General features: G+C 34.8%; 1 protein-coding gene across 1 annotated transcript in view; it reads left to right on the top strand.

Moving 5' to 3' along the window:
* Positions 1-15,475, top strand: part of ZBTB38 (zinc finger and BTB domain containing 38) — a 69,044-nt gene extending 53,569 nt beyond the window's left edge. The window contains 2 exon segments of the mRNA XM_053709825.1: positions 4,372-6,096; positions 6,099-15,475. Coding sequence (XP_053565800.1) covers positions 4,392-6,096; positions 6,099-8,143 — 3,750 coding nt within the window. The 5' untranslated portion in view covers positions 4,372-4,391 and the 3' untranslated portion in view covers positions 8,144-15,475.
* The last annotated feature ends 728 nt before the right edge of the window (positions 15,476-16,203 follow it).

Raw genomic sequence — 16,203 nt, 5'->3', positions numbered from 1 at the left:
TAAATATATATATATATATATATATATATATATAATTTTTTTTTATTAAAGATGGCGGGACAATTGTGGGGTGGGGGAGGGAAGAGAGTTGTTTGGGAGGGATCAGGGGGTGGGATGTGTCAGGAGAGAGGCTGATTTCTACAATAAAGCTAAAATTAACCCTTCAAGCTCCCTACAAGCTACCTAATTAACCCCGTCACTGCTGGGCATAATACAAGTGTGGTGCGCAGCGGCATTTAGCGGCCTTCTAATTACCAAAAAGCAATGCCAAAGCCATATATGTCTGCTATTTCTGAACAAAGGGGATCCCAGTGAAGCATTTACAACCATTTGTGCCATAATTGCACAAGCTGTTTGTAAATAATTTCAGTGAGAAACCCAAAGTTAGTGAAAACGTTAACAATTTTTTTTTTTTTTATCAAATTTGGCGGTGAAATGGTGGCATGAAATATATCAAAATGGGCCTAGATCAATACTTTGGGTTGTCTACTACACTACCCTAAAGCTAAAATTAACCCTACAAGCTACCTAATTAACCCCTTCACTGCTGGGCCTAATACAAGTGTGATGTGCAGCGGCATTTAGCGGCCTTCTAATTACCAAAAAGTTATGCCACAGCCATAAATGTATACTATTTCTGAACAAAGGGGATCCCAGAGAAGTATTTACAACCATTTGTGCCATAATTGCACAAGTTGTTTGTAAATAATTTCAGTGAGAAACTTAAAGTTTGTGAAAAAGTGAACCTTTTCTTTTTATTTGACCGCATTTGGCGGTGAAATGGTGGCATGAAATATACCAAAATGGGCCTAGATCAATACTTTGGGTTGTCTACTAAAAAAAATATATACATGTCAAGGGATATTCAGGGATTCCTGACAGATATCAGTGTTCCAATGTAACTATCTGTAACTATCATTTTGAAAACAAATGGTTTGAAAATAGCAGTGCTACTTGTATTTATTGCCCTATAACTTGCAAAAACAGCAAAGAACATGTAAACATTGGGTATTTCTAAACTCAGGACAAAATTTAGAAACTATGTAGCATGGTTGTTTTTGGTGGTTGTAGATGTGTAACAGATTTTGGAGGTCAAAGTTAGAAAAAGTGTGTTCTTTTTCATCATATTTTATAATACTTTTTATGGTAAATTATAACATATGATGAAAATAATGGTATCTTTAGAAAGTCCATTTAGTGGCGAGAAAAACGGTATATAATATGTGTGGGTACAGTAAATGAGTCAGAGGAAAATTACAGCTAAACACAAATACCACAGAAATGTAAAAACAGCCCTTGTCCTTTAGGGAAGGAATTTGAAAAATGGCCTTGTCCTTAAGGGGTTAATGGAATTAATTTACCAAAAACACATTACAGCCATGAATATCCAGCGTCTTGCTATATAATTATTATATTTCAGGATGAATAAGCTTTGCATCTTAAATACCTCAAAAAAACATTTTATTTAAAAAAAAATCCTATTTAAATTAAATTGTTTGTTTGTTTTTAAATCATTGATTTTTATCCACCCTGGTTTTCACTGATATATTTCTTCAGTTTATTTTGCTTACTTCAAAGGGAATTGAACTATTTTTTTTCTTTATTTGTCCCTGTTGACTTTTTATAACAGCTGCAAATGTGCTGTAAATTACCCCTTTGCATTTATTTTTGCACATCAAGTAGATGATTTTAATCGCTAAAACCACCATCCATAATTTATATGTTAGTACCCAAGTATTGGCCGTTGTGTATAGAGAAATGTACTTGTATGCTTTTTAGAACAGTGGGTTGTGCTTTCATTTATTAAAATAGACTATTAAACTATCCATCTTATTAAAATTAGAGGAAACATTGCTTGTAAAATATTGGCTGGTTTCCCTAATACCCTAGGATACAGACAAAACTATATAATATTAGAGAGGTGTTTAAAGGAATGCTAAAGTAAGAATTTAACTTTAATAAAACCTACATTTAAAAAAAACAAAGTTTCAAATGTACTTCCATTGTCAAATTGTGCACAGTCTTTTTAGATTCATTCACACTTTCTGAGACACCAGCTCCTACTAATCGTGTGCAAGAGTTCATAGTGTATACATATGAGTCTGTTATTGGTTGATGGCTGTCATGTGATACAAGGGGATGGCAAATTGAAGAACATTTTGAAATTTCCCAGAAAAAAAAGTCTACTGCTCATTTAAAATGCAGATTAATTGCTATTGCATTGCCTTTTTATCATGCACTTGATGATTATGCAATTCTTCGGTAAAGTCCTTTATTTCAACATGCCTGAATCTATGGTTTTACAAGATACGTTGGTTTAACTGTTTTCTCTTAAATTACATTTAAATAACCTGTACTGTTAATCTATTACTTCTTTAAAAAATAGCTTGTCTGTACTTAACAGCTTAAAATGAAATATACATTAAACTACTGGGCACAAGTACAATAGTATTTACTACTCACAATTATGTTTCTCTTGTATGTGTACCACTCTTCAAGGCTCTTCTCCTATTTTGGGCATTTACACGTGCTGATCAGTGATTTTACACGTCTTCATACTGGGCGACGCCATCTTATAGCTTAGGTATGCTAACACTATGAGAGAAGCAGTGCACATTCACAGATCTGTGCCGTTGCCAGCATTTTTACAACTGTATTTTGCTCTTCAGGTTAGCATGCATGATACTGAATGAGAGGATGGGTGGAAAAATATCACTATGGTTGACTAGTCAGGGGTTAAACGCTACTAGCCTAGAGGGATAAAGTTAGTAGTCCACTCAATGTTAAAGATAGGAAAAAGTCATCTGCTGCAATTTCTAAGTTGTCCGGGACTACTGGAATTTTTTTATATATATATATATATATATATAGTAGCCATATTAGTCCAGTGATTTAGATACCAAAATAACAAGAGTATTGCATTGAGCAATGATACTTTTTTATTGGACTAACTATACATTTATAAGTAGACAAGCTTTCAGAAGAATGCCTTCCTTTCTCAAGTCTGAAACAATACTGACCAATTCAATGGAATTTGCAGATTATATCTTGAAACACAGAATGGCTAAAGAGACAGAAAGTGTTGCAGAGGTCTGAGTGCAAAAATATTTTGTAATGTACTTTCATATAGTCAATTACATTGTATATTCCACAGTCTTTATACATAGGTACAGGAGGTAAGCCTATGTCCACACTTTTGCCATTATTATTATTCCTTTTTTTTTTCTCTCTTCCTTCCTTTCTTCTTTATTTTACTATTTTATACCCCCCTGTATATATAATTTCACATCTTTATACATATTGATTCCATATTGATATATAACTTTATGTCAGTATATGCCCTATGTAAAACTATATATTTCCCCTGTCTGTTCTCCTACACTGGACACTGTCTGCCTCTGTCACCTAAGCCCCATGATTTTCACGACACCCCCTCCTCTCCCTGCACTCAGACCTCTGTAGCACTTTCTGTCTTTTTAGCCATTCTGTGTTTCAATATATAGGAGCTGATTTATCAAATGTCTGTCTAACATGATCCGCTCAGCAGATCATGTCCATGCATTTAACATTGGACAAGCAGTTCTGGTGAGCTGCTTGTGCAATGCCGCTCCTTGCAGATTTGCGGCCAATCGTCTGCTAGCAGGGGGTTTCAATAAACCGGATCATACACGATCGGGCGAATTGATGTCCATAGCCTCAGAGGCGGCGGACCAGTTAAGGAGCAGCAGTCTTAAGAACGCTGCTTCATAACTACTGTTTCCGGTGAGCCTGAAGGTTTGCGCGGAATCAGAGGCCATTTGGCCCTTGATAAATTGGCTCCATAATCTGTAAATTCCATTGAATTGGTTCAGACTTGAGAAAGGAAGGAATTGTTCCGAAAGCTTGTCTTCTTATAAATATATAGTTCGTCCAATAAAAAAAGTATCATTGTTCAATACAATTTTATGTAACATTTTGAAACTGTATAAAACTGTATTGTGTATGCCAACATAAAATGTGTGATATAGCTGTGAAAAAGCTGGCTAGGTCAATGATCTGTGAATATTCATCACTTCTGTCAGAAGGGTGCAAGAATATAGCAACTCTAAGACGGCAGCACCCAGTTTGAAAATATGGAGATTCACCAATCGGCACCTGTTAATGGTTAAAATAAGAGAATGTTTTTGAAAACATCTGCAGACACATGGTGGATATAACCATTATGTTAAAGCTGTGTCTAATAGTAGTTTAATATATTAAGTTGTTTTTATTTGTATACAGTATTTTTCAAACCTAATCATAGCCTTATAATTAGACTGAGACAATTCATTATATGGCTTGAGCTATTGTGCAATTGATTTAATAATGTTCTCATTTTTTTTCTCTCCATAGGTAACTGCTGGTAGATCAGGATGTGTAGTTCAGAAGATATAGTGGACTGTCTTCATGGGGAAACCCTGCTTTGCAGTCTAAATGAGCAACGAATGCAGGGATCCCTGTGTGACATCACTATAGTGGTGGAAGACACAAAGTTTAAGGCCCATAGGAATATCTTGGCAGCCTCCAGTTTATATTTCAGAAACCAGTTTCTAAGTCAGAGCATCTTAATTCAGGGTCACGTACTAGAACTCACAGATTTCAAAGCAGACACATTCACAGAGATCCTAAATTATATTTACAGCTCCAAGATAGCAGTGAAAAGAAAAGAAGCATTAACTGATCTTGCTGATGCTGGGAAGAAACTGGGAATAACCTTCCTTGAAAATATAAAAAATGATAACCAGGGTTGCAAGCGATCATCTTTGTCGGCACCTCCTGACCGTTCAGAACCTGAGACCAAAATGCCACTTTCATTTTATCAAGGGGAGAATTGCCTAAAATCAGAAAATGTGGAGAAAAAGGGGGATGATCCAGCTATTGCTAGTGGACCAAGGATCACCAATGCTTTTTCTATTTTAGAAACGGAAGTTAGTGTGTTTTCTCCCCTTGATTTAAGAGCAAGTTTTAAGAAGACCAGCAATAGCACACATGAGTCTCAGAGTGGTGGAGACTGTGCTGATAGGATTTGCAGTGATGGAGAACCTGTGAATACACTGGCTGAACACTCTTATGCAGTGTCCTCCGGAGACGTTACATATAAAAGGGATTCTGCATTTGATCAAGAAAGAAATGAGGAAAGCACAATGCCTCAAACACTTCCTATCATCCAAGAAACAAAGCCTGATACAACCATGCCTGTTCTAGAACCACAATGCTTTGTCCCACAAGGCATAATCCAGAACTGCACGTCTATGGTTAGCATGAACTGCTCAGAGAATGAGCAAATTCCAAAGCCGGCTGACTTCTACAGCTGTAGAGAAGATGAAAGTAATGTACCAGAGCTTCCTCAGGAGAACTCAACTTCTTTCCAACCCTTCCACGAGCAAGCATTATATCCACTTCCTAATAAAACACAAGGAGTGTTTACCTGCAAAAACTGTGGCAAAGACTTTGCACATCTGAAACGTTTGCAGAGGCATGAACAAATTTGTTTTAAGATGGTACTCACTAATAAAAACATGGGAATGGCAGAAAACATGTCTAGCGAAACTTCAGCTGACACAATATGCAACCCTACAGAATCTGACCAAAACACCTTCCCTAGTATCACATCACCTGGAACTGATCACTTTGTAAAGATAGTGGATGGGAAGATATTCTATGTTTGCATTGTTTGCAAACGTAACTATGTAACTCTGTCTAGTCTTAGGCGGCATTCAAATGTGCACTCATGGAGAAAATCCTACCCTTGTCACTACTGCAACAAAGTATTTGCATTAGCAGAGTATCGTACAAAACATGAAATCTGGCATACAGGAGACAGGCGGTACCAATGTATATTTTGTCTAGAAACTTTTATGACTTACTACATTCTGAAAAACCATCAAAAATCATCCCATGGAATTGATCCAAGAATGGGGGTGGGAAACAAAGCTGCCAATCGAGGCCTCAAACCTAGTATCTATCCATACAAGCTCTATAGACTTTTGCCAATGAAGTGTAAAAGGGCAGCCCTGAAACTCACAGCAAATAATTCCACAGAACATAGTGGTTTACATTTCCAGGGTCAGAATTCTTTTATACAGGTACCATTGTTCAAAACCCACTTATTAATCAGACATTTCCATTAGAAAATCAGGAAAGTTCATCTTGTCCATTGGATGCATCGAGTGTCTCAACCTCCACTATAAATCAAGATTCCTGGCAGTATGAGATATTACAGTCTGAAAGGAACATGAATTTGCCACCTGCTGGAAAATCTAATTCTCCTTTGGAAGAGTTGGACTCCACTCCAAAAGAGTGTGATACTGTAGTTAGTTCTTTTAGCATTGAAAATCAGAATATTCCCTCTGTTATAAACTGTACAAATGCTGCACCATCTGTGATTATGCACAGTAGCAGAGTGTCTTCTGTAATAATGCATGGAAACTCAGTTACAGCTGCAACAAATGGCTCAGGATGGTATCATGGAAGTACCACTTCCTCTCTTGAAAGAGGTAGAACTAACAATTCTAACAGCCAAGATACAGGAAAGAAACAGACAATAAGAGAAGATGATCAAACTGAGAGATCTAAAACATCAAATTCTGTTCAGGAGGAAAAGGAGGTCTCTAGTTCCATTGCTTCTTCAAAGAAAAACAAAAGTGTTATTCAGGAAGGAAATAAAATGGAGACTTATATTGCCAAACCTGCCTTGCCAGGCACTCTTGTAAATAGTGGTATTGCTCCTCTTTGTCAGATAACAGTAAAAATTGGAAGTGAAGCTTTAGTGAAAAGGCAAATTTCTGGGTCATCACTGTACTTCCGAAAAAGTAAAAAAACAAAACACTCCGAGGCTAAAGTGAGCAAAGTAGAGCAAGATTCAGATGAAAGTAAGCAGGAGAGAAGATCTATTTGTCTAAGAAAGTCAGAAAGCGTCAAGATGGAAGAGGCATGTGATGACACTAGTGACCAAGATATATCAGACAAGCCATGGCGTCCTTACTACAATTACAAACCCAAAAAAAAATCCAAGCACTTTAAGAAATTCAGGAAGCTTAAGAAGAGAAAAAAACACAGTGGCCTTAGGTCACACGAGGAGAGTGTAAGTGAAATCGACACTAAGTGCTCAAATGAAGATACATTTGAAGATGATAACTACATAGAAGAAGATTTAGAGATAGCTGACAATGAATGCACTGACAAGCCAAGTGAGGAAGAAACTGATGTTTCAGACTGGCAGATAGCCACCAAGCCTTCATTCTGTGAGTTGTGTCAAAAATCTTTTCGTAATCCATCAACGTTAAAAGTTCACATGCGTTGTCACACTGGTGAGAAGCCTTATCCATGCAAAACCTGCGGCAAATGCTTTTCTTTCCCTGGAAATTTAAATAAACATGAACGGATCCATATGGGCGTGAAAAACTACATGTGTCAATACTGTAGCAAGTCATTTATGCTAAATGAAACTCTGAAAAAGCATGAGAGGATACATACTGGGGAAAAGATGTATGTCTGTCAGTTCTGCCCTCAGCAATTTCTTTATTTGTGCACTAAAAAGAATCACGAGCAAAGACATCTATCAGAACGTAGTGTGAAGGGTTTTATTTGTGTCCAGTGCTCAAAAATCTGCAAGACAGCAGCAGCTCTGGGGATGCACCAAAAGAAACATTATCTCAAAAGTTTGAAACAGAAAGAAAAGAAAGATTTTCCAGTTGCTGTAAACTGGAACACTTTCACAAGTCAATCTTCTAAAGAGTCTGATATCAGTAGAGCAAAGAGTGGACCAAACATGACTGAAAGTTTCTCTCCTTCATATGAGGACAGTGGATCTCCAGTTTTGTCCATCAACAGTAATTTCACAGAACATGATTCCCAGAGTGTTGGGGCCATGGGTTTTATGGAGAATGTAGAAACTGTTCCAGAACCGGATAACAGATATGGTTCCCCATCACTACTCTCACCGTCAGTTGAAGTGCATGGAAGTGTCTTGAGGGAAGTCCCAAAAAGTTGGAAACACTGGAAATCAAGGCATTACAACCTGGATGAGAGTTTTAACTCTGATAATTCTTCTACAAGAGAGTGTTCCAAAACGTTCACTGAATTAAAGACAATGACAAGCTTTGATAATCCATTTGTTCCTTAGTACAATTTAAGTGGCGTTTAGGATCTATCTGAAACCAAACATTACATGTTATTCACATTAGTGTGTACAGTAATAATTTATTTCTAAAGCCCTTGGTTGCCAGTGGTCAGCAGTGTTTTGCCGTCCAGATGGTATGATTGCAGTTAAAATGAATGTCATCAGTGTTGTTTAAAATTCTAAATAAGTACACTGTCTTAAAACTGATTTAAAGGGATAGTAATTATCTTGAGATTTTTATATAAAATGTTTAGATATCCATAATGAAACTAATTTGCAGTATGCTTTCATTATTTATTTTGCCCTCCCTTTCATGTAAGTCAGCTCTGAAAATTGTGGATTTTCTCATTCTCAGAACGTGAAATGCATCACACTGAGTCTCAAGGCTAAATCTGCTACATATCTTCCCTAATTGGCTTTATCTGATAACAAATTCAAAGCAATTCACTAACTTTATGACTGTGGCTAGCCTTGTTGTTTGCAGGCTAAAGCTTGTATTGGTTTCTCCAAATTAGGATAGTGGTGAGTGGAGTGAATTCCAATAAAAAGGATGTTAAATTGTTTAAAAATGTTAAAACTTGACTGATCTGTTATTCTATAGAAACATACAGGTCTTGTAATTACAAGGTGTTTACTGTCCCTTTAAGATAGCTAAAGAAGGCTAACTTACAAGATCTACATTTACAGCTAATAATCATGTTCAAAATCCTTGGTTTATGGGTTACATGGAGTATAAAAATAAAAAAAATAGGGTGGTAGAACTTCATGTATGTGCACTGGTGAGTAAATGAAACAACATTAAAGGGACATGAAACCCCCATTTTTTCTTTCCTGATTTAGAAAGAGCGTGCAATTTTGAACAACTAATTTACTTCAATTAGCTAATTTGCTTCATTCTCTTAATATAATTTGCTGAAAAGCATATGTAGATAGGCTCAGTAGCTGCTGATTGGTGGCTGCACATAGATGCCCCGTGTGGTTGGCTCACCCGTGTGCATTGCTATTTCTTCAACAAAGGATATCTAAAGAATTAAGCAAATTAGTTAATAGAAGTAAATTGGAATGTAGTTTAAAACTGTTTGCTCTACCCAAATCATAAAAGAAAATGTTTGGGTTTAGTGTCCCTTTAATGTTTTTGTTAACTCACGCATGCATAGTGATGTCAGTGGTGTTCATGCATGTGCAGTGCACCTGTAAGGTCAGAATGCACATCTGCATCACGTTGTGCATGTGTCACAATGTTGTCATCAATAAGATGTGCATATTTTAAAATATGGTTCTTCAGCTGCAAGAGCTCATGCAATGGGACTTAATATGTATTTGTCAGAATATAAAGGAGGTTTTTTGAACAAAGACTGACAGCCATGAATGTGGTTGAGTAAGATTTCTTAAGATATCTTTAAAAGTGTAAAAAGTTTAAACAGTTTTTGTTGCATTTTTATTCAGTTAACAGACCCTTTAAAGCAAAGGTATTTATTAAGAAACCACATTTGCAATTCCTTGTCAAATGAGCAATCACTTAGCAAATGAAGTGCCACCATCTTGTATATAACTACTTTATCTGTGCGTTGCAGATAGAGAGAGGTAGATGGGAGTTTATAATGGGTAGGTAGGGGGCCAGATATAAAGCTGTGGGCAGTCACATTATGGCTCACAAGCCATATATTGGACAAGCCTGTCTTAAAGGGATGTTACCATTGGCTCAAATGTACGATTGTGTATATAGAAGCGCTTGGGTGTGGTTTAATCATAATCAATATTTTCATGTTTACTTTAAGTTTTACTTTTGTAAGTCAGCCTTGGAGCAATATATTCTCACAGGATCAATAGCTGCTTTGCTTTTCAAGAAGTTATACTGCATATGTGCAGTAGTTATAGTTCTTGCATGTGGGGTCAATTCTCCTTTTTCTTAATCTGTGAAGGAGACAAATAATGTTATAATAATAATAAGCTAAATTAGCAAACCATTTATTTCTTGAAAGCAGCATTATGAGATAATGAGCTCCAATTATGGTTGTACAAAAGTGAAAATTCATATACAGTATAAATATACCACCTGGTACATTTCATATTACTCAACTATACCTTTAAATACTTCTACAACTGGTTTTTTAATTGTGACATTTCAACCAATTTTAAATGGACACAAAAAATAATATTACAAACAAACCTTTTTTTAAAAAAAACAAATGGCTGCTAACTTACTTTGTACACGTCCCATTGCATTTCTTGGTCTGTTTATTTTTATTAACCTAACACATCAATAACACAGTGCCAGTTACTGTACTGGATATTAAAATTACTTGTTTTGTAAACATAAAAATATGACAGCTTAGATGGAAAGTCCATGGAATATGTGAATGAAGAAAATTAAAGTTTTTGCTGGTAATGTTATCTAGGGAATTCAGCATAGCCATAACTTTTATTTGGTGTATATTTAAACCCTTATGTTGGCACTTTGTGATTTTAAAATGTTAAATTTATTAGATATTTGGTACAAATGTAAAATAAAGCACACCATGGGGGCTATTTAAGAACATGCGAGCGGAAAGGTTCCGATAATGAGGATCATGTCCGCTGCACATCGATAAATGCCGACAGCATGCACTCTTCTGGTGAACTGCTGGTGCAATACCGCCCCCTACAGATTTGCAGCCAATCGGCCGCTAGCAGGGGGTGTCAATCAACTTATTGATTATTATTACGTATTGGATCGGGTTGATTTCCGGCAATGTCTGTTCGCCGCCTCAGAGCAGGCGGACAGGTTATGGAGCAGCGGTCTTCATAACTTGTGAAGGCTCGCCAGAAACACGGGGCATCAAGCTCCATACAGAGCTTGATAAATACGCCCCATAGGTTCAATTTTATGTTGATAGAGATAAATATTAAATAAAAGACTAAATATATACTGTCTTTATTTTACAGTTTTAATTCAGTGTTTCTAAACTCCAGTCCTCTGATACCCCTAACAGGCCAAATTTTCATGATAACTTGACTAAAGCAGTGTTTCTCAACAGCGGTCCTCAAGTACCCCCAACAGGCCAGGTTGCATCTGAACTAGAGCATAGGGGAAATAATCAGCTGATGGGTGAGAGCAGGTTAGTAACCATGGTAACTGATCAGCTGGTAATTTCACCTATGCTGTAGTTCAGCTATAATGAAAACTTGGCCTGTTGGGGTACTTGAGGACCACGGATGAGAAACACTGGACTAGAGCACAGATGAAATAATCAGCTGATCAGTAACTATGGTTACTAACCTGCTTTTATTCATCAGTTGATTATTTCACCTGTGCTCAAGTTCAGATATCAAGAAAAACTGTCCTGTTAGGGGGACTTGAAGACTTTTGTTTAGAAACACTGTTGTAAATCTCCAAGACATATTTCTCTATAATCACAGAGAAATGTCAAGCATACGAGTCTATATATATTGTATATGTATATATAGGTTGTTTTTCAAGGAAAATTAAATATTCTTAAAGAGACATAAAAAGGCAATAATAAAATGCTTTGATGAGTACTGCTTGCAGAGATCTGTGTGTTTAACCCCTGCGATAATCATTGCTGGTTTGAACATGGCCGCTGAGCCAATCAGCTGTGGCATATGTGTATAGCACCCAGTCACGAGCCATGTTCAGCTCAGGATTACAGTATGTTGCTGCTTTTAAGCTTATTTTATGTAGTTAACCCCACAGTCCTGTTCAAGCATTAGCCAATGTTAGAGCATTTTCTTAATGCTCCTTTATGCCCCTTTAACTTCACTTACTGTACACTGTTCTATGATATTTTCTGTAGAATAATTTGTAATTAAACTGTACATAGTTTAATACATACCTTTTTATAAAATATCAAAGATAGTGTAAGTAATTTACAAGTGTCAGAAAGTGTTTTCTCTAGCTATAATAAGGTAAATATTTATTAAAGGGACCCTGAAACCCAAACAATGTGATTTCATGATTCAGATAGGCCATACAATTTTAAACAACTTTCCAATTAACTTCTATTATCTATTTGTTTTTCATTCTCTTTGTATGTCTATTTAGACTCAGGAGCAGGGAGCTAGCTGCTGATTGGTGGGTGCACATATATGACTCTTGTCATTGGCTTACCAATGTGTTCAGCTAGTTCCCAGTAGTGCATTGGTGCTCCTTTAACAAAGCATACCAAGAAAATTAAGCAAAATTGATAATAGAAGTAAACATTTTCTATATGAATCATGAAAGAAAAATTTGGGGTTTCATGTCCTTTTAAGCTGCATTCACAGCTTTTGGGGCTTTGCAGTTAAGACTTGCACCACTGAGTCTGCAACCAAAAGTTTAAGGAGCATAAATTGCTTCTTTTTGACTCTACCACCTCAGAGGTGGCGAGATTAATGACCCCAATACTTGCTTGTTTGGGGTGATTGACATACCCTGCTCTTGTTCAGTTGGTTGAGCAATAGAAGTGGGCGTCATTGCACAATAGAGCACTTGTACAGTGTTCAATTTCGCCATGCTATGTTGTATCGCAAGTGTAGATTGCAGGCAGACAAATTCTTTACTCGAGAACGTATCTGCTTGTAAACTTGATACATATTTACCTAAATCCATGCACCAGTCCCATGTAGCAAAATCATCTTAAATATATGATTAAGGGCAGCAAACCATGGAATACTGAGTTCTTTATAATATGATACATGCACAGTTAGTCTAATCTGCTGTCTCTCCCCAGATATGAATAGTACTTGACCCCATTAATCTCATGGAGAAGTTTATGTTTAAAATATTTGAGATTTCTTATAAATGGGAGACAAAAATAAACAAATGTTCATAAAGAGAATATGATAATGTAATCTGATGACATGAGTGATTCCTGTTAGTCACAGGTGGAAAGTTTAATTAATGTCAAGCACAGAAACAGGGTCTGACAAATAAATATGGAATTAGTAACCAGCTATAATCGAGGATCCACTGTACAAGCTTAGAGTAGCCAGAGAATCATAATTAGATATTAGTTTAAAAAAAAAAAAAATACAATTTTAGGAATGATGCTATCCTGGCTGTTGGGATTTGTCAAGTCCAGCATTAAATTATTGTTAACTTTAGCTAAATCTCTTGGGATGGAAATTAGTGAAAATGTTGAGCTAATGCAGATTGCTGCTTTATAATACATTATAATATACTGCAAATAAGATCAATTGCAAAGCCTATTATATGTGGTACTTAAAGCACTATTTGGGATCCAAATTTCACTTACCTACTAGTACTATACAGACCATGTAATGCATTATATAACAGTATTTGAAAACCTTACAAGAAATTATCAACCGTGAAAACCCTATAGTGTCTTATTTAAAAAAAAAAAAATAGGTGAGATTTTGCAAAAAGTCTTTATAAACTGTAACTCAAAATCTAAGAGCCAAAAATGTGGCATATAATTTAATCTATGCAATAATAAAATATTTTTGTTTATGCGTCTTAATAAAGCTATATAGGTAAATATGTTTAAGCTTACATCTAACAAAGATTGTTAAGATTTAGAACTCCTCAACTATATTACACATGTAAATTATAATCAAGGAATCCTAAATCTAGGCTTTAGGGCTGTGGTTGTCAACAGTGTAGTTGTATTTCAAGTGAACAAATGACCGTCTTAATAAACCTAAAATAAATAAACAAAAAAATATGTTCAGATCATCTCAAATTTTGTTTAATTATTAAATAATATATTTACCTTGGGAAATAAAAATATAATTATATATTTTTTTCTTTCTTGAGATAAAATTACACTGCACCTAATCCATTAGTATTAAAAAATCTGCACTTTAATTTATTTTAAGTATTTTTTTAATATTTACCCAAAAAGTCTACCATGGGACATTTCCCAAAAAGTATGCAATAAAGAGTATGGTAAATTGTGGAAGAAAAATGCTTTTTAACCAAGTAACTGGTTTTGGCCAAGGGACTGGTATTCATAAATGTATAACATTTCTTATAAATGTTATTTTCAAGGTTTAAGAAAAGTGTTCAAAAGAGCTTTGCAAAGCAAAGGAGGTTAGTAGTAACAAAATATATATTTATATTTATAATATTAAAAAAAAAAACATTTTGAAAGATTTCCGTTAATGTTTTAATATTTCTGGGGGGGGGTTATTTGCTGTTCCTGGATATTGAAAGACTGCCTACCAATAAAATTTCAATGATAGTAAAAACAAAAAAAAAGGTTTGAGGCCTAGTTTATATTGTTAATGATGTATAAACATTGTAAGCTTCCTATTGAGATTTTGTATTGGTTTTTGGTCTATTGCATTTCATTTAGTTTTTGGTAAAAAAAAAAAATACAATAAATAAATAAAAATGGTTAATAAATTTGAAAGATTTTTTTGTGTCGCATCTGGAAGCAGAAAGCTTTTGTAATGTGTAGGATTACTATTAGAATTGTGTTCCAAATAGAAATCTAATAACAGTGATATGTTTAATATAAATATTTTACACATTTTCCAAATTACTAATAAAGCAGTCAGTATTTTAAAGTAAAAACAGCTAAATAAATGTTTTTTTGTTTTCTTAATGTGATTTTTTACCTCACTGAGCTTTTACAGTAATTATCAAAGATATGACCCATTTTCTGGTAGCTGGACGGTTTAACCTTTGTTTAGGAAAAAAGTTAGTATGAGATTTGAATGCAGAGTTTCTGCATGTCACTAAATATTAAAAACAAATATGTATATGTTGAAGATTAAACTTTAATGACCTGAGAGTGGTTTCCCAACTATTTTATGGTAGCACGTTAAAATAGGCCCTGTCTTCTTGTTGAACTGTAAAAAGACAGACATAAGGGGACTACATAAAAAGTGCAATATTAATGGTCATTAAAGTCTTCATCTTCAGTTAGTTGCCTTATTAGTAATATAGAGTAATCCACATTACTTTTATAAAATCTCTAAAAAAATAAATGATGTACAAATTGTGCAGGTTTTCTATAATAGGTTCCTCAGTAAGGCTTATGTAACCTAATAATAATTCCTGACTAGGATGAATTTTGTAAATTAGCTTATACTTTGTAAATTATTCTATATTACCAATATATAATGATATGTCTATTGTAAGTTTAAAATTCATCATAGCTAGATTTAAGTTATTAAAAATATCACTGCTATTGTTTCTAAGTGGACTTGAAGCCTCACATGTCATTGTTGAAGAGGTGAAATATTGTGATGTCAACATAACTGTTTTTGTTTCACAATTAAAACAACAAAGTTATAGAAAGAATATTGTACAAATTAATCTTTGGATTTTTCAACACATACGTAGAACTATTGGACAAAAAATAAACATGCTACAATACTTTGATCCTAGATTATTTGCATTGTATTTATTGTGTCAGTGTTGCCTGTTTTTATGGATGTTGGTGTATGATGGGGGAAAGACACAGAGAATTTAAGTATTTTAATAAAAAAAAGGGTAAAGGGGGATGTTAAAGTAACATAACAATGTAACAATAAAATACGCTAATTTTGTTATTGCATAATACCATTGATTGCTAAAGCTGACCTATGGTAGGAGAATTTGTGGATATCAGTTGCCTAGACTCTAACAATTCTCCAATGAGAAAATTCTCTTCAATTAGATTGTTATCCTACAAAACTGATTCACTGAACTGTGTGTATTAGAGCAATTAAATAACATAGGAATTTGAGATATTTGTCCCATTGATAAATAATATATATATATTTTTTTTTTAAATAATCTTTATTTAAGGCAAAATATATCTTTGTTACATGAAACAAGAAATCAACTGTTGAACTAGACAAGGTAGTAATTACTTTTCCATTTTACATAGTACACAGATTTACAAAGAAACACTTGCCAAGTTATCAAAGTCCATCATGATATATGCTTATTTTTTCTTTTAGTGCAGCAATCATTTCTGATTCTATGAATAATTCAACAGGTACTGCGTCCATTCACTGTAAACATAATCCACATCATAGATCAGTACATATGTAACTGAATTAAGAGCAAACATTATCTAACCATTACGTATGGGATGAGATTTGCAGTGATGTCAAATCTGTATATTACC

Source organism: Bombina bombina, chromosome 4 (genome assembly GCF_027579735.1).
Source record: "Bombina bombina isolate aBomBom1 chromosome 4, aBomBom1.pri, whole genome shotgun sequence".
Classification (NCBI taxonomy): Eukaryota; Metazoa; Chordata; class Amphibia; order Anura; family Bombinatoridae; genus Bombina; species Bombina bombina.
This window is presented reverse-complemented; position numbering and strand designations above follow the sequence as displayed.